We start from the raw sequence: 18,850 nt of genomic DNA, 5'->3' as shown, positions 1-18,850 counted from the left end.
ATATTCTTAATTTACCCTAATTACATTGGGTAAATTTGAAAATTCAATCATTATAATGTAATAAAAATATTAAAACCAATCTCTTAAAAAGTTCGACTTTCAAACACGGACATCTAAAATGGGACTATTGCATTTTACCTCTGCACTACGTATTTGGCAGAAAATTATGTCTATACATACTGTTATGAACAATGCTCAGCTACCACTATGTGGTCCAATAACAAAATAATACATTACTTTTAATAATAAAATACTTCACACATTTCTCTATTTTGTCGGATCAACCATTAAATAAACGTATATAGTGTTTTTAGGTGTGTATTATTTTATTATTAAATGTGATGTGTTATTTTATTATTGGATCACATACGAATGAGTGGCTTCTCCCTACTCACCAGTGAGTAGCTAAGCATTATCTTTTTTTTATTTATTAAATTTACGGTATCAATGACAAGCCTAAAACTTTTTAAAATAAAAATAAAAAATAAAAAATAAAAAGATGGGACGCTAAACCAGGTTGACATAACTATGCTAATTATATAGAATATACACATTTTGAATAAATATTTACAAAGTATGAACCTTTATTCCTTACAGTTTCTTCATCTCAAAGTTGTTGAAAATTCTCCTTCAAATTTTTAGGTTTGAGATGACGAAATATCTCTATGCCACGCACACCCAAGGGGTGTAACACATTAACACTAATTGCGAATATATTTTGAAGTCTAAAAGGAGATCTCTAGTTGAAACTTTTAAGAATGACATCACCAAGTAAGTTGGACCGTATATTATAAACATTCATGCAAAAACGTTTCAGGAAGAACAAACTAATTGAATTCAAGCTAAAGAACAAGAATTGAAAAGTAAATAAAAAATTCAATGAATACTTTTCATAAATTTAACTTTAAGAATGACATGTTTGACTAGGATTATTTTGCAATTATTTTCAATAAAATGTAACACGGAGAATAAGGATATTGTGAACTAAGTGATTTTATTGAAAGACAACATCGTCTTTTAATAAAACTTTGCTACAACGCCCATGAGACTATTCTTTGATAGTCATTTTATGGTCTTCTTGTTCTTCGGACTTAGTCATAATGATTTGATTACAGTTTGTATTAATATTGTTTTTGTTACAAACTATAGTAAATTCAATAATAACCTAGTTGAATTAGTAATTTGTTTATTTTTATTAATGTTAATAACTGAGAAGGATTTCAAATGAACTAAAGAACTGAGTGGTAATAAAAGTAATATAAAGTTTGTGCATAATTTAAGTTTACAATTTAGGTTACTAAGTAACAAGAAAATTTACTGTGGAACCTAAAGGCTAAAATCTAAACTAGACTCTCTCAGGTGGGGCCTTACACCTAAGGGGTATAATTGATGTGTATTAGAGGTGTCTCACATTGGGAAGTAAAATAAATATATATGAATTGAGTGTTAATACTTAATATTTTTTGAATCACCTAACTTATTACAATTAGTATCTCTAATAATCTGGACCCCAATCACAATGAGGGCATTCGGGTGAGAAAAACAAGAATATTGGAGTTGCTAAGCAACAATGAGTTTGCATTTATAACACACAAATAAACCTCAGAAACACAATATTTCAGTTAGATCCCCTAACCATATGTTGCAAGTCAATTCATACAAGCACATTTTATTGTGACAAAAATAAAATAAAAATTTGAGGTGAACTTGGAGTTCATTCGTCACAACTTTTAAAAAATGTATAAAAAAATATATTAAATGTAAACCACTCTTTCTTCAATTGTCCTTTCTATTGTCAACTCACTTTTTTAAACCAAATATGAAATAACATTCGTCAAAATGTCACAATCTACTTGTATACAATCATAAACTTCAATATGCAGGGACAAATCCTAAGGGTCTGTTCGGCTCTTTGGAATTGGACCTTTCAATTCCAAATTGATTGTTCGGTTCTCTTAAACTAGTATGGAATTGTAATTCATTCTCAATTCCATATACCTCAATTACATAATTTCAATTCCATAAACCTGGAAATGAGATTTGGATTTCAACCAACTAGGCTACTGAGTAATGCCCTAAGATTAATTAAACTTATTTTGCAACATGGACACGTAAAGCTAGCATCATCAAACAATGGGACAGAACTGAATTACTATATCTAATTCCATGATCAAATCCTTAATAGTGTAGACCAACGATTCGTAAAATAAAGATCTATGTAAGTTTTCAAATCCCTGAATGCCTCTATCTTTCTATCTAGTTTTTTCTTGTTCTTTACACCCTTTTCCATATTACCGAATTACAACTTGGCAAAGCTTTAGACCGCACAGGAGCTGCTGCTACTTGCCACAGTTTTCTTGAAACCATATGTCTGCAACCAAACAACAGAAATCACAAAAGTACTAGTATTTAAAAGCACCTCAAAAAATGACATGTTCCAAGATGGGCGGCCATGACCGTTGCACATACCAACAATGCCGCAAACAAAAGATGCTTGCATAACTAGTTGAAGCATAAGTTGGAAAAATATCTAAAAGTTACCCGGAGCTCACCAGCTTTCCGATGTCGAATGGGACGTATTTGTACTTGATCATATGCAGGATTTGGCGCCTCATTGTAACGTAAAGTAACACAATCCAGTAGCAAAGTAATATAGGCCAATAGACGGGAACATTGAACGTGGAAAAGCAGGTCAGGACAAATGCCAAACAGAAAGCCCTTGTGATTACACACCTGGAACCACGAAAACAAACAAAAGAATTATACTAATGCGGACGAATAAACATACTGTGAACTGGCCCCAAGAAATTTGAGAAATAGTTCCGTTCAGTTGAGATTCTATATCAATTTATCAAGTTTACATCCTCAAGGGGATGACCAAAGAATTACATTCTGAAATTATGTTAATGACTAGAAGCTTTTAAATGGAAACTGGTTAGGTCGGATCAGCTTGCATAGTGCAGTAGATAAATAGTAAGTCTTCAGTCATTACTAGTAGGCTTGGGTCCTAACCATGCTATTTTCAGAAGTCTTCAGTGTTTTGCATGGATATAGGTACCACCTAAAGTGTGTGTCTGGTTGTTCACACAGCATTTTAACCACATTAACGATCACAGGAAATTAAATTCCAAAACAAAGAAATAACCAGGCCAAAAGGATTAAGATAATTACAATAAGAATACTGAAGAAAAAGAGAGAAACAACTTAATTTTGGTGTACCATTAAGATCAGTTGTTCTCAGAGGTCCAAAAATGGATAATGATAAAACAAATTATTGATACTGAACAAAGCATCAATTACAGGCTTATCCTGTGAATTTATGGAATTTAAACAAATTATAAAAATGTAAAAATTCTGCACGTACAGGACATGGGGACTTGTTAAGTGTTAACAAAAAATGAGAACAAAAGAAAATTCACGGCACTAAAAATGAGGAAAACTAGAATTTATTTTGATCAATTAATGATTTAAAACATTTTAAATAAAGTATCGGAAAGCACAACTAGGAAAACAAAAATGTATCGGAGAGCATATAAGATATGCATATAGCAATATAAGTTATAAGGAGATCAAATGCATAATGAGAGGAAGATAAATAGAGATTGATATATATATATATATATAGAGAGAGAGAGAGAGAGGGAGAAAATATATGTGTATGGAGAGAATATGTGTGTATATGTATGGGGAGACAGAGAGGGAGGGAAAGAATATATGTGTCTACGTATGGACAGAGAGAGACAGAGAGAGCTTTTTTATATAGGTTTTGAGAAGATAGAAGGTCTAGATTGAAAACTGCCACTACTAAGCACAAAAAGTTAATATTTATCGAGACAATGCATACAAAGGTGACTTCCCACTGCCACAAATAAGAGATAAATAGGTGATATCAATGTTGAACAAATAAAATAAAATAAAAATAAAAAAATTCTTAGACAAAAATGTATGGCCTGAAGAAGGAAGTATTAATATTCAAAAAAAAAAAAAAGTATTAACCCGTGTTGCAATGTTGCTCACAACTGCAAGTAAAAACATTATTAAACTTGGCCAAAATTAGCTACGTACTGCTTCAAAAACATTAAAATAAAGTCTTCTTCTTAAATACCATGAGCTATATTATCAAGCAAGCCGATGATGTACGAATTATGTTAGCAACAATTATAGAATGAGTTCTTTTTCTCTGCTGTACTATTTGAACTATCTATGTGGGCAAAAGAATAACTCATCCATGAGAAGGCATCAGATGACGAGATTGAATACATAACCACATAGCATATATATATACATACATACATACATACATACATACATATATATATATATATATATATATATATATATATATATATACATATATAACTTTTGTCACATGAATAGAAGATCTTTATCATGCTACCACAGCATAATAAGTTTTTTGTTGAATAAATAAAGAGGAATAAATGGTAAAAATGCAAGCAGGATCTACTGAGGTGAGAAAGCTGCAATTTCATGAATACAGATGAAAACATTGGTGCAGGCACAGATGCACGGTTACACGTGAAATGATTATGAAGCTTATGAGAGAATAATAAAAAGTTTTATAAGATATATTGACTTTATTGGGGACTCTCAGAATTTCCCAACAGTGTTTAGAAGTTGTTGTCCAGACCAAATAAGAAAAGTAACAATTTTAAGGTGTCCAAATATGAAGCTGCTACCATACTAAATTGGAATGTCAAGAGAAAAACTTTCTTTTGGTGTTGTGCCTCATTTTAAGTTTATGACATACTGGATCAAATTCCTAATTTCCTTTTAGCCTTATAACCATACTAGATGAAAGTGTTGGGATTTGTATGCCCTGGCATAGTGAATTCCTATTTGGATTAAAGTGACATATGTTCCTAACATATCTAAAATATTTATACTTTATACAATTGGTGAATTCAATGTATTATGTTTCAATTCATTATGAAATTGATAGTGTCCATTTAATTACAAGAGATATTTATATGTACGTGATGGTGATCAATACATGAACATAAATAGTAATCATAAATTATTCATAGTCAGTAATTATCGATGGACTCATTATTAACTAAGACTTGAACCGGATTCGCGTTAGGTTGAGATATATTGTGAGAGTCGTCCTATGTAATTGCTCCCTATCACTGTCATGGCATTTGACTTTTAAGCATGAAACTCTTTTATTAATTAGTAATTACTTTAATTTGTTCGGTGGATTCTTCGGAATCCATAAACCGGTACTTTAGGTAATTATGTAATTAATAGTTAGAGGGTTATATTTTCAATATTTGCATCATTGCTACTTGTATTTATTTTGTATTGATTATGGTTGATCATAAAGTAAATTCGAAGGCCTTCGTGTTTTTAGACAAAATGATTTTCTATATATTTATTTATTTAAATTATTATTTTTGTCAAACAAATATTTTATTGTGATCAAGTCGTAAATAATCAAATGTACCAAAATAAATATATATTAAATTAGTAATCGGATTGATGACTTTATTTATCCGATAACTAATCATGCATAGATGGGTCAAAATACAACATTGAATTAGAGGTTATTTATTATTTAATTGGAGTTCAATTAATTTCTTTTAGTGGAGTAGAAATTAATTTATGAATCAATTGAATTGGGTCCACGGTATAATGGATCAGGCCAAGTATTAATTCATTGTAGCCAAGAAAATAATAAACCCAAAGGATTCTCACTCATAGCCCAACTTCATATTGGAGGCCCATTAGATTTGAGATATCACGTGAATTTTAGAGATTGAGAAGAATATATTGTCTTCAATTATTATTTTTATTTTGCCTATATATACATGGGGTCTATGTATATTTTAGGTGCGCCTTTGTGCAATAATTTTTAGAAGATAAGAAAATATTTTCTCTCTTTAAGATTTTAGGGTTAGTGTTATCATCTGATGGAGGCTCCCACAAGCTCAACTCTCCAAGGTCATTCATGGAGGCTTATGGGTGATTCCTAAAGGCAAGTTAATTACCAACAAGATGAAGATCCAAGGAAGAGGCATATGGCAAAGGGATCTATAATAAGTGAGAACATTCACTTTAGAGGAAAGATCTAAGGTTTACTCAAACCTTGATGTAAGTTTTCTATCTCTAATTGAATGAATCATTATGTTCTTCATGCATAAAACTTGTCTCTACACATGAATCAAGATCTTTATTTGAAAATCCCTCATTTAAAAACTTCCGTTTCCCCAACAGAAAGACCTAATTTCCTTCTAACCTTGTACATTATTGTCTAATCACTAACTATCTAGTTTACAGAAAAATGCATTATACACCATTCTAATTGCCATTTCCTTGTAATACAGTCTTAATAAAACAACATATGTAATAAGGAAGAGTTCAATCTAATAGATATAAACCCTCCTGAAGAACCCAATGTTATTCTCCAGGTCATACCCACTTAATCATATAATTATCAAATATTTGTTTTAGGCAGAAGTGGTTTGCAACACGGCCCTTGCACCCAAGGAACTGGCAGATCCTGACATCTAAAATGAATCTGAGCCCTTAAGCACTTTGATGTACACGATATAGGCCTCTGCTACATTTGGCATAGTTCTGAAAGGTAGGAGACTTTAGAGTTTGGAAATGAAACCAGACTTGTGGAGATGAAAATTTCTTCAACACATATCTCACTTTCCTTTATAAAAACACGCAGTAAGGCACATTTGCAAACCAAAACTGTTAGATCACCAAACTCTACAATGATGCAGTTAAATATTAGACAGGTTACAGCCATCACCAAGGATGACTGGCATTTGTTACTCCAATGAGTCCCCCAACTTATGAGATGCAATAATTTTATTAAAATCGTTGCATTCCATGCTTTATTAATTTTAGTATCAAATATAGAATATCAAAAAAGGAGGAAAAAAATCCCAGCAACATAATGCTACTTACGCAAACTTTAAGAAGGATAGGGAGCTATTACAATTTAAGTATGGTAATGCATGAAGTAAACTGACCCATATCATGTCAAAAATTTGAGGTTTGTATTTGAGGATCTTCTATTAGCAATGATTTATGAGGACAATAGAATTCCACCATTGTAAACAAACTTTCCATATATCTAGAGGGAGGGGGGACTATGGCACAACTTTATCTAAAATAGGCTTTCCAACTCTCAAAAAGGAACTGCTAAATGACAGGGATATGACACCACTTTATTGAAACATCCACCTCTCTACAACAAAATAAAATAAAAACTGTTAAAGGAAAGGGATATGGCATGAGTTCACCATAAAAATTTAGGAAAATGCAATGCAGCTTCTTCAAAATAGTCGGATAATATTGTCCCATTTCTTGACTCTTGAGGGTCATTTATTTTATGTGAAATTAAAAAATTATTATCTGATAACATCCTTTTCAAATTTCCCAAGATTTCCAAGATATCCTGCCCAGTATTGCTGTTATAATTTGCCCAAAGCAATCCAATATCAAATCTAATTTTCTAAATCAAATAATTCAAAGTTAAAAGGAAACAGAATCAGCAATTCAAAAACAACTAGATTAGACAAACTATAAAGGCACAAAGCATGAAAGAATCGGCTATAGGCTATAGCATGCTGAGAAGAGATAAATAATAGGAAAACCTAATAGCACACAGTGTACAAAAGAAAAAAGGAGAAACAAAGGCAAAGGGTGACATACAATTACCAGAACCAAAACTCGGGGAGGCGGCGAATGAAAGGCTTGAATTCTTCAGAACCTTTGGTCGGTAGCAAAGGCCCATCTGAAGGTTCCAGCTCGGGGTCATCAATAGGTGACAAAAAATCAACTAGCATATTGAGTATATAAATGCCCAGACAATACGTGACAACATAAAACCCTTGAGCATAATAGACTCGCAAAGCATAAAAAGATCCTAAAATGAAGGCTCCGATCCATCTGTAAACAGCATGTGGGGTAATTTTATCTATATAAGACTGATAAAACATCCACAAATGATGCCTCCATTGGTTCAAAGGTTTTGCTACTGTAGCACCATCACCTCCAACACCATCCATGCAAATTAAGCTCCACAATCCTACAGATCTCACAGAAATCCCCAATCAACTCAAGCATATAGATACATGTATATATTTATACTTGAGAAAAAGTTCAAATACACAAAATTAATTATAGTATGTTCAGTTTAGTTGCATGAAAAAGCTAAACAAAGAAGCAAAATAAATTATGGTATCTTAATGAGAGAATCAAGGTTTCACTGAAAAGCTACTTGGCTTCACTAATGAGAGCATTCAATGACTAGAATCAAAACAACATTATAATATGATATAAAATTTTCAGCAGCCAAACAAATGGTTAAGAGTTTAATACATAGAAGTAACCCTTAACATAGAATTATCGAGAATTAGATCTAAAGTGAACAGACACTAAATTAGAAACCCTAATTTCCAAAAAGCGAACATGTACAGAGAGAAATGCAGAGAGATATAATGTATCTATATGTTATATTGGGAAATTTAGTTGGAGCTAATCAACGATCAGATTATGGTTCGATGACTGAAAAGTTCATCGAAAAAGAAGCATTACCTGCGAAGATTGTGAAGCAGTGGAGAGATTGAAAAGCGGTTGAAGAATGGTTGAAAGACGAAGAGATGAGTTCAGTTGAATGCTTTTAGAGCCGTATGAATGCCGAATGGGAATGGCTAATAGGGCCGAGTCAGGTTTGGTTAGTCCTTAAGTTGGGAAATGACGGGTACGCTCGTTAGGGCCTAGTCGAGCCGGGTAGCTCGAGTTTGGACATTAACCGGAATTTGGAGGGTGAGATGTACGCGCAGTCTTGTTCGGTATACGAAAAATACTATTTTTGTAATTTGAAAATTTACATATATAAAAAAATAATAATAAAAATAAAAAATAAAAATTTGGAGGCTTTTAATAGTTATATATATGAAAAATGATAGGTTCGTCAATTGATTTCGGAATAAAAGTTAGATTAGTAGGTGTAATCGAAGACACTAACCTATTGGGCTATTCAGATATTTGTAACTTTTTATAGTTTAGAATATTTAATAGGGCAAATTGTAAAAAAATCCTATCGACTTTCATCCGTTAGTAAAAAATATCCCTTATGAATATCTTTAGCAATTAACCTTCCTCAACTATCATGAGGGCATCATTTTAACTAACCTATGTTAGAATGATGGTGTGATAAAATTTTAATCAAAACAATACATTAGTATTACTTAAGTACCCATCACTCACTTTATTTATTTATTTTTAACTGCATAAAACACTAAAACAATGTCTCTTATTATGAAATGAGGCCTTTGATTTTTTATTTCAAAATGTTCTTGCATTTGAAATATATATAGTAATATGGTAGTTATTTATCAAATGTCAACTTAAATTGATTTTGGTGAAGGAAAAAAAAAAAAAACTTGTACAATGATTTTTTAAAAAATTTTAAAGTAGAAATTTATAAGATTCTAAAAAAATATGAATATAACATACCAAAAAAAAATCTAATGGCGTCCACCATAATATCAAAATAAAATCCCCCTCCCTTAGCCCCCAAAACATATTTCACACTTGTTTTTTATTTTTTTATAGTCAAAATATATTTCACTTAAATAACAAATATTTGTTTGGACTATCTTTAATTATTTATTTATTCTGTAGAAAAAGTGTTTATTATGACATAAAATTTGATTTATTTCAACATTATAAATCTTAATTCCAATACTTTTTAATTAAATTGTGATATGCTACTCACACACAGAAAATGAAAAAAGCACTTCCTCCTAATTATGAGATGATTTTGCCACATAGTTTGATAAATTTCTACTTTTAAATTTTATAAAAAATCATGGTAATGATATTTTTGGATCTTTTGTATATACCTCTTTCTTTATCTTATTTTATAAAAAATCAATTTAAGTTTTTTTCTTTTTCACCAAAATCAATTTAAGTTGACATCTAATAAATAACTATCATATAACTATATATATTACAAATGCAAGAACATTTCGAAAGAAAAAATCAAAGGTCACGTTTCAAAATTAGAGACCTCGTTTTAGCGTTTTATGCAATTAAAAAAAAGAAAAGAAAAAGAAAAAGTGAGTGGGAGGTACTTTAGTAATATTAATGTATTGTTTTGATTTTAAGGGTAATTTCATCCGAAAATTTTATCACACAATCACTCAAATGGATGTTTCATGTTAAGGGTAATTTTGTCTAAAAATTTTCTTTACACAATCACTCTAGCAGATGTTAGTTAAAATGACTCCCTCATAATAGTTGAGGGAGATTAATTGCTAAGGGTCCGTTTGAGAAGTGCTGTGTAGTGAAGATATTCATAAGGGGAATTTTTTGCAAACAGATGAAAGTCGTGGGGGTTTTTTTGCAATTCGCCTTATTTAATATTAATGCATACGCTAACAAAGCTCATAAGTTTTTTGCAATTCGCCTTATTTCAATCTAGACCTTCAATCTGAAAGAATATTATACCTTTAACTTATAAGCAAATGGTTTTTTTTTTTTCAACCATCCATTTCAGATATGAAATGTCTTTGAATTTTGATGTATATGTTGTTGATGATAAAAGCCCATCCATTTTGACAAAAAAAAATAATAATTGAAAAGAATATATATATATATATATATATATATATGTACATTATATTCAATAGCAAGTAGAATGAAGAACAACTATGTTTCGGAACATTGAATTAGGAGTAAAAAGAATGAGGGCATAATAGATTACAATAATGCAGATTAACTGGATCAAGCTTCACGTCAATTGCCCTATACATTTAAATACATTAAATGTTTCCAAAAATAAATATAAGGTTAAAATCATAAAACTCTCATTATTTTTTAATTTTAATTATAAAATCAACATTTTTCAGAAAACTCTTACACTTTTAAAAAGTGATCAAACTGCCCTAATATCCGTGTCCGATCATTAACCGGACCATGAAATGACAAATTTAACCTTAATATTTAATGTTAAATTAAAAACTAAAAATTATTTTCTTAAAAATTACAAAAATACCCTTTAACATTCTTCTTCAGTCTTCACCCCCTCTCTAAAACTCACCCCCCTCTCTAAAACCTGATTTTTGTAAATTTAAAAAATAATTTTAAATTTTAAATTTTACATTAAATAGTAAAGTTAAATTTGTCATTTCATAGCCCGGTTAACTGGTGTAATATGGATATTGGGGTAATATGAATCACTTTTTAAAAATGTAGGAATTTTCCGAAACAAGTTAGAGTTTTATGATCAAAATTTAAAAGTAGTAGGAATTTTATAATTTTAACCCTAAATATAATTATTACTTGTTGAATATTGAATAACATTGAGCAATAATTTTTGAGATATTAGTTGTTCGCTCACGAATTGTTTGTGGAAGTGTACAGGGCGTGCCAGGTCATAGAAAAAATTGAGGAATCAAACCAAAATATCATTTAGACGATTGAGTAGAAAAAAATTAAAAAACTTTAACTAGATTCTTTATGCCTAAATGAAAAGACTTTTAGTCTAAACATTGCAATATAATGCAAGTGTAAGAAATGTAAAAGAATTGAAGTGTAATTCGAAAATATACAAATGAATTGAAGTGCAAAGACTTTAAATGAAAAAAATTGTATTGAAATTAATACAAAACATTGTAATGTATGAAAAGATAAATGATAATTTAAAGAAATTGACATCGAATGTAATCCCAATCACCCTATTTATAGGCCTCCAATGCTATGTGTAGATGACCAAGTTGTGTAACTATTATACTTCGTTTGGTTGGAGGGATGGAAAAATATATAAAAGGGAGAGGGAAAGGAATGGATGGGGCATCCCTATAAAAGGGAATGTGTCACCCTCATTTTTTTATGTACGTTTTTTTTTTAGGTGAATATTTATATGAATGTGTTTCAAGTAACCAACCCAAACAACATCCATCATCTTTATTTGGAGGATGAAAATTTATAAAAGAGAAAAACATCTTTTCTCTCATCGTCTGCTCTTTACTGAATGAAAAAAGTTTATTTTTCCCTCCGTATCTTCTCTAAAACACTCCTTCCTTCCTTTCTGCCCAATGAAGCACAAATAACATAAACATTTGACTCGAACATGTACATTGCTTTTTGGGAAGACATATCACCTTGATTTAAGTTGGGAACATGTTTATTTTGCAGTGACAAAACTTCCCTTTCTTTCCTATCTTTATTATATAATGAATGAGCTTGTGGACAATTGGAACCGTTGTTAATTATGTTCTTTTGTTGTGTTAAAAAAAAAAAGTAAAAATTATTATTTTTGTTTAAAAGAAAATAGTTATGTTAATTAACTGACTCGAACCAACTTCTCATACAAGTATATATTTAAGGAAAAATATATTACAAGTAAATGGTCTTTTTGGAAAGGGCAGCTTGGGTCCTGACATTATTTAATTTTTCTTTTCGATACTCAGTGATGCTTAATTATGTGATTTTTAATGTGCATAAACTGCTTCAATCATAAATTGGAATGTTACCACAAACCCATGCAAACTACAAAGATTTACGTTGTTCAGCATATAACATACGTCCATAATGAGGATTGGCGAAAATATTTCACTATGCAACAAAAAACCGAGATTACGTACTGTCTATTCCCAAAAAAAAAAAAAAAAAATTATTAGTGTTTGTACATCTATATGCTGAAGTCAACTTGCCACTACAAATTGGGAAAAAAATAAAAATTTTGATTGTTGATGAAAGTATAGAGCCTTGAATAGATAACATATCAATGATCACAAATTATGGTTCCTCTCTCTACGTGACACCCAGTTTGTTCTAATGCAGTGTCAAAGAAACCACCCCCTTTGAACGTTGAATCGACAGAAGGTGGCGAAAACTGAGTAATAATGTCTCTCAATATGAGCATACCTTTTACTTGATGCGATTCGTCAATTAGGAAACTGAAATTGCATTTCCTCTCGGCTAAATTTTTCATGGCTTGCTTGAGAGTGTCGGTTTTCCTGTTGGTGACCGGTGAGTCCATCCTCGGAAGGAAGTTGTTTCTTAGAGCGGGAGTCCCCGCTGAAAGAAGAGCCCCAAGGTCTCGTTCAATGGTGGGATCAGAGTCTACTTTGCTGGTGTCCATATGAATGAATTTCTCCACTGTCACACTCCTGAAATTGTGTCAATCAAGATTCAAGTTTCATCTCGTCTTACTCGACAAGTTTACTTCATAATTGTCCATCAAAGCAATTCAACTGGGCATGTATATATATATATATATATTTCTAGGCTTTCACAGTTTTGGTTTCTATATTCGTAATGTTATCACGAGCGCTTTAGGGCGTCCCCAAGATATGTTTTCAGATACCACTATACAATTACAACCCGTATTTGTTCGATGGATACAAAACACCCATGCTTTAGCAACAAACCCCGCTAGAAATAAATAGGCTTACTCTTTCTTCAATCAAAATTCAATTCCAATCTCAACTCAAAGGCAGATTGATGTTTTGTTCAAAAAATCTGTGAATCCCTGCTCCAGCCCAGAATACACTAATCCGGCATGGGCAACATGAGCCCCTAGTTAACTGCCTAACCGGATAATTCAAAAAGTCGGGCATTTCCAGCCCAAGTGAATCCAGTGGTTTCATGGTCACGACCGGATAAAGCTAAAAGTTCCATTAAAGAACGTTTCCACGGGGTGGAACCTCCTCAGGGAATATAATTGTATGTCTTGATCAGATTGTTAATTTTGAAAGTACAGTACTAACCTGAAGTAGTCTATTAGGATTTTTAAAATTTTTTTAATAACTTCTAGTGAGGCAAGCAAATTCTTTTGCGATCTAAAGAACTAACCCTGGAAAACATAGAACGGAAGAGAATGAAATGAACAGAACTTACTTTTTTTTCCCACAAGGTAAATAAAACGGAACTTACTTTCTGTTGCTAAACAGATCATCATTGTCTAGAAGAAGATGTAGGTCGGTGCTCCTCACGCAACCAATGAGCCTATTGGTTTCACGTTCTACAACTGCAACTGCTCCAATTCTTTTTTTCCACAAAATGTGGATGGCCTCTGCAATGCTCTGGTCTCCATAAACATGAACAACATGCTCGTCATTTTCGTAACTGAACAAAGAACAAACAAATTGGTCTCCGTATGGGTCAACTAATATGATATATATATATATAAACAAATTTCTTAATGTAATAAATTTGGTCACAACTGGAACTCTGATAGAGCCTTGTCTGCAATGCTATCAAACCACTCCAGTCCACTTGATTGAAAGAGCAACTGGATTACTGCATTCTACAAGAAGCAAAGAGTTACGTATTGACTTGCAATATGCAGTTTATACATATAAAAAAAATTTATCGGATGAAAAACACACGTCCCAAAGGAATCACTTTGAGTCAAGCCATTTGAACCTCAATTTGATGCTTTAATAGGACACACTAAAAATAAATAATAATAATAATCCTCCAATCTGAACCAGCCAATACATCAGATCACCTGATAATATTGATAATTTTTTTTCATTTGTTTTCTCGTGCACATTCATGTATTCATATACCAAATGAGACCATTTCGGTCTAGTTTATAAACTACTATATCAACAAACAGATAAAAATTACTAATTTGTTAAGCTACCTGCGAAACGAAGCCAATGACCTTAGAGCTGGACTGCTCAGTAACAGGAACGAACTGAAGGGGGTGCTTGGAAAGCAGCAGCATAACATGGAAGAGAGTGTTTTCCAGATTTACAGGGAAGAAAGGATCCCAAAGGAATGACTTTGCTAGCTCACCAATCTGCTCATTTAAACAACGAACAAAGCGGTAAAGAATGCGCAGAGACACGCACAAAGCCATGAATTGGACAGGACATTCTATATGTATTGACATCTCGTTTTAGAATTCAACATGTACTTAAAAACCGATGTGTAAAATCTGCATTTGGTAGTTAGTATTGTGGATGCATGTAATCAATTCAACAACAGAGTGAAGGGAAAAGACACCTTAGTTTGGGCGACCCGAGGATTCTGATCTAGCATGGAGAAGAAACTGTTGCTGCCCATCTCATTGCCTTCCTCATCTTTCGTATGAATATGAACGTCTTCACATTCCTGCGATGGCCATTTATGTGAATTTTGTCAGCATGCTCAAGTTACTAGCATTAACTGGTAATAAACCATCAATTTGCTGTTTTTATGCAAATGCATGTGAATTTGGGCTTGTAGGAAAAAAAATTTACCTCAAGAGGCCAAGAAACATAGTACCAAATTCAGAATTACGGTACAAGAATAATTGCAATTTGGGAAAATATTCGAGTAACAATTACATCATAATCTTGGAAACATTTTTGAGCTAAAAAAACACAACATTTGGTAGAAATATGAAAAACATGAGGTCTTAATTCTATAATTATAGAAATATGAAATATGATAAATTTGAGAATTTTTTTTGAATATTTCAGAAAATTTTGGTATTCCTGAAAGAACCATGCTAACAAAATCGATAAAAACCAATGTGAAGGAAATTACCTCAAGACACCAGAGAACCATGGTAGGAAAATCAATGAAACCCATGAACTTATCCAAGAATTTATTGGTGGTGGTATCACTATCTAACACATCGTCGGCTATAGGAGCACCAAACACATTCTTCTTATACATCAAACGAATAGCATCCGCCAGGCAATCTCCCTTTTTGAGTTCCGAAACTTGCAAAGTTCAAATTGCAAAAGAACCATCATAGAAGTATATACATACATACATATATGTTCAAGAACAAATCATGTGCTCCAGTATCAGATTGCCACTTGTATTAACAACCCGTTTCCCTAAAACCTTAAGTTGTTAATGGGTGTAAAAATGCATTTTCTACAGATTATGTTAAAAATGTTGCTAATGATTGCACAAACTTTGAGCTCCATTGATCGATCGATCTAGACAACTCCATAACCAAAAATAATGTCTGTTTTCAATTTTTTTTTTTTTTCCCCTAGCAAATAACCCTAAAATCATCCGTCCAAAATCGTATCGTCAGTAACACTATAAAATTTGAAGAAACAGCCAATTACCATGCATATTATTAAAAATTGAAGAACACCCAAAGATACAAAACACACTTCATTGCATTGTGGATAAGTTCAATTTCAACGTCAAATCTGCTAGTATAAGAAAACAACTGAAACATACTCTATTGTCTTTAATCAATCAACATATGAGATTAGAAATGCATAATAATTAAGCATTTATTGCATCAGGAAGCACAGAAATGGTGCTTAATTTGGATTTGAAATTGGACAACTTAATTTCTTCCAATTTTGACGTGCATTAAATTTGACAAAATGTGGGTCATACCAGAATCTTTGAGCTCTATGAAGACAATAATAATACTTTATATGAACATGTGTGACTTAGCCAAGAAAATATATAATAAATATATATAAGAACATGCGTGTATATATGTATATATTTAAATTACCGGTGGATGAGTTATTGATGCCGGGGATTGAGTTGATGGGGATGCGATCGAGAAAGAGTTGGAGGGCGGTGGCTGAATCCGCATCCGCATGTGGGTTGCTACGGCCATCAGAAGAAGAAGAAACTGGGTGGTTGTTATCACCTTTTGAGTCCTTCATCACTTGCCCTATTCCTCTCAAATCCATCTTTAATTTGTTCTAAGAGATATCTCTCCCTCTTATATACTACGTATATGTTTTTATATACGCATGTTTGCTTCATTGCACATGTGGCAAAGCTCAAGCTTTCCACGTTTCGCTTTCTCTCTGTCTATGTTTTCTAACTTTATAAATAGATACATGCATGCGCCATGTGTCTGCTTTGCACCGTGTAACGGACCCGCGCTTCATAAAAGTCTACAGTACCCTTTGTGTGGGGATCATAATTCTTTCTGACGCAATTTTAGGTAACCACGGACAGGTGCCCATCAATATCAGATTCATCCTTCTTATGCTTCAGGTCCGTTTTGTTAGATACAAAAATTATGTCGGAGTGAAAGGAGTGAAATAAAAGAAAGAAAAATTAAAGGCGGGTTTTGTTTTGTAATTTTAAAGATAGATTTTAGACATTCAGAAAAATAAAAAATAAATTTTAGATATTAATAAAAGATAATTATTTTAAAACATGTGTTTTTATAATTAAGTTTTTAAAAATAGCTTTTATAAAACTGAATCAAGCAGAGTTTTTATATAATTTTCTATTTTCAATTTTTTGATAATTGAAAATTGTCCACAGAGTTACAAATTAAGTAAAGGCTGAATCTTTTTATAACTGAGTTTTTAGAAAATGATTTTTAGAAAACTAAACTTTTTTTATACAATTTTCTATTTCATGCCCAATTTCCATCATACATTTTAGTAAGAAATTTTTTGACAAAAATTGCGAGAAAAAATATTATTTTATTAATTTGAATAGCATAAAAAGGAAAAGAAAATGATTTTACTTATCAAAATACGGTTTTAATTTCAAATACTTATAAAATAAATAAATTTATGTTATATGAATGCCCTTTTATATTTAATGTTTATTTTAATAAATAAATAGTAAAATATATAGATTATTAATTTTTTTTTATTTTGGGTAATTTGCACTCACCACCCCAGGTTTGAGTTTAAGACATTTATATACAACTTTGACACTGTTTGAACAATGACACCCCCTAATATAGATAAAGTTAACAAACACACTTCAAACCAATTTTTTGGACATTACTACCCATTGACTTATGAATTGACCAATAAAAATACCATTTTACCCATTCATTTCATCTCTAACATTCTCGTGCGTTCATCTCACCGAAAACTGGGCACACCCAGTCCCAAATGTTTGCACACACCTAAGTCTCAACACAGAGGCATATATATACATATACATATATATATGTCTATCTGGATATCGGGAGAGGCTCTCAAGCGATCCAAAAAGCGAACTCCTGAATGGTCTTTTAAGTGAAGTCTATTTTTAAAACTTAAAATCCATATTGGTGGGACCACTGAAACCCAATTCTCGGCGTAGACTAAGTCTGTTGTTTGCCTTATCACTCTCCTTGCATCGCCGGTTAAAACAGAAACGCCGGTGTGATTCATCCTTGGCTACCGGCAGTTCGGGTTGTTCGGCTTTTACAGTCGTTGTCTTTGCCGGACTCCATGCTTGCCAGTAAGAATACTTCATGCCGTTGTTACCATCCGTCCACTGCCTGCGGGCTCATTGCAGAAATTCCACTATTATTGTCGTTGTTCAGAAATCTAATCTGCACAAACCTTTCTCTCTCTTCATGCGCACATCCTTTCTCTCTAGTCCCTTACTCTGCAAAACCCTTTCCCCTCTCGTTATCACTTTTTCCCCCTTCTTTTAATCAATCATCGGAGTATTCAATTGATGTCGAATCCTAGCAAAACCCAAATCTAATCCACCAACTCTCATATCGCCAAAGGATAGGGAAAGCCGGCTACGACAAAGCCCGTGGGATTGTTTCTTCACCGGCAGGAAAAAAATTTGATAAACTAAAAGAAGAGAGAGAAAACGTGTCGCCGGACACGTGGGTGTGTGTTTTCTGGCCGTGGGTTACTGTGCCGTCAATAGCTTCTCGCCGGATCTCCCCTCTTGGTACTTGAAGTTAGGTTGGAGAGACAAAGAGATGAGAGAGACATAATAAAGAGCCGCCCTTTTAAAAGTGGTCCCACCAACATGGATTTTAAGTCCTAAAAATATACTTCACTTAAAAGACGGGTTAAGTGCAAAAACACCCCTCAAGTATGCATATAATGCATATCACACCACTCCCGTGCAAAAAACACCCCTCAAGTTTCAATTTGGTGCAATTAAGTCCCTATTG

At 32.4% G+C, this 18,850-nt stretch overlaps 2 protein-coding genes across 3 annotated transcripts; both read right to left on the bottom strand.

Moving 5' to 3' along the window:
• Positions 1-2,141: 2,141 nt before the first annotated feature.
• LOC132300634 (protein RER1A-like) lies at positions 2,142-8,723 on the bottom strand. Of its 2 annotated transcripts, none has more exons than XM_059797810.1 (4): positions 8,575-8,723; positions 7,696-8,065; positions 2,542-2,733; positions 2,142-2,371 (listed from the first exon to the last, which is right to left on the bottom strand). In XM_059797810.1, the coding sequence occupies exons 2-4, from the start codon at positions 8,043-8,045 to the stop codon at positions 2,275-2,277; spliced, it is 639 nt and encodes a 212-aa protein (XP_059653793.1). In that variant the 5' UTR covers positions 8,046-8,065; positions 8,575-8,723; the 3' UTR covers positions 2,142-2,274. The 2 variants fall into 2 exon arrangements, with proteins under 2 accessions (XP_059653793.1, XP_059653794.1); XM_059797811.1 differs by having other exon boundaries at positions 2,553-2,733.
• Positions 8,724-12,443: 3,720 nt separating this feature from the next.
• On the bottom strand, positions 12,444-16,661 carry LOC132301659 (SNF1-related protein kinase regulatory subunit gamma-1-like). Its single transcript, XM_059798898.1, has 7 exons — positions 16,478-16,661; positions 15,532-15,710; positions 15,007-15,114; positions 14,642-14,800; positions 14,217-14,299; positions 13,927-14,118; positions 12,444-13,160 (listed from the first exon to the last, which is right to left on the bottom strand). Exons 1-7 carry the CDS (start codon positions 16,659-16,661, stop codon positions 12,773-12,775), a joined length of 1,293 nt encoding a protein of 430 aa, XP_059654881.1. The 3' UTR covers positions 12,444-12,772.
• Between the last annotated feature and the right edge of the window lie 2,189 nt (positions 16,662-18,850).

The sequence above is a fragment of the Cornus florida genome, unplaced genomic scaffold (assembly GCF_030987335.1).
Source record: "Cornus florida cultivar Cherokee Brave unplaced genomic scaffold, ASM3098733v1 CherokeeBrave_3.0.0_Hap2_Chr03, whole genome shotgun sequence".
NCBI lineage: Eukaryota > Viridiplantae > Streptophyta > Magnoliopsida > Cornales > Cornaceae > Cornus > Cornus florida.
The sequence above is the reverse complement of the archived record's forward strand: the minus strand, read 5'-3'. Positions and strand labels throughout refer to the sequence as shown.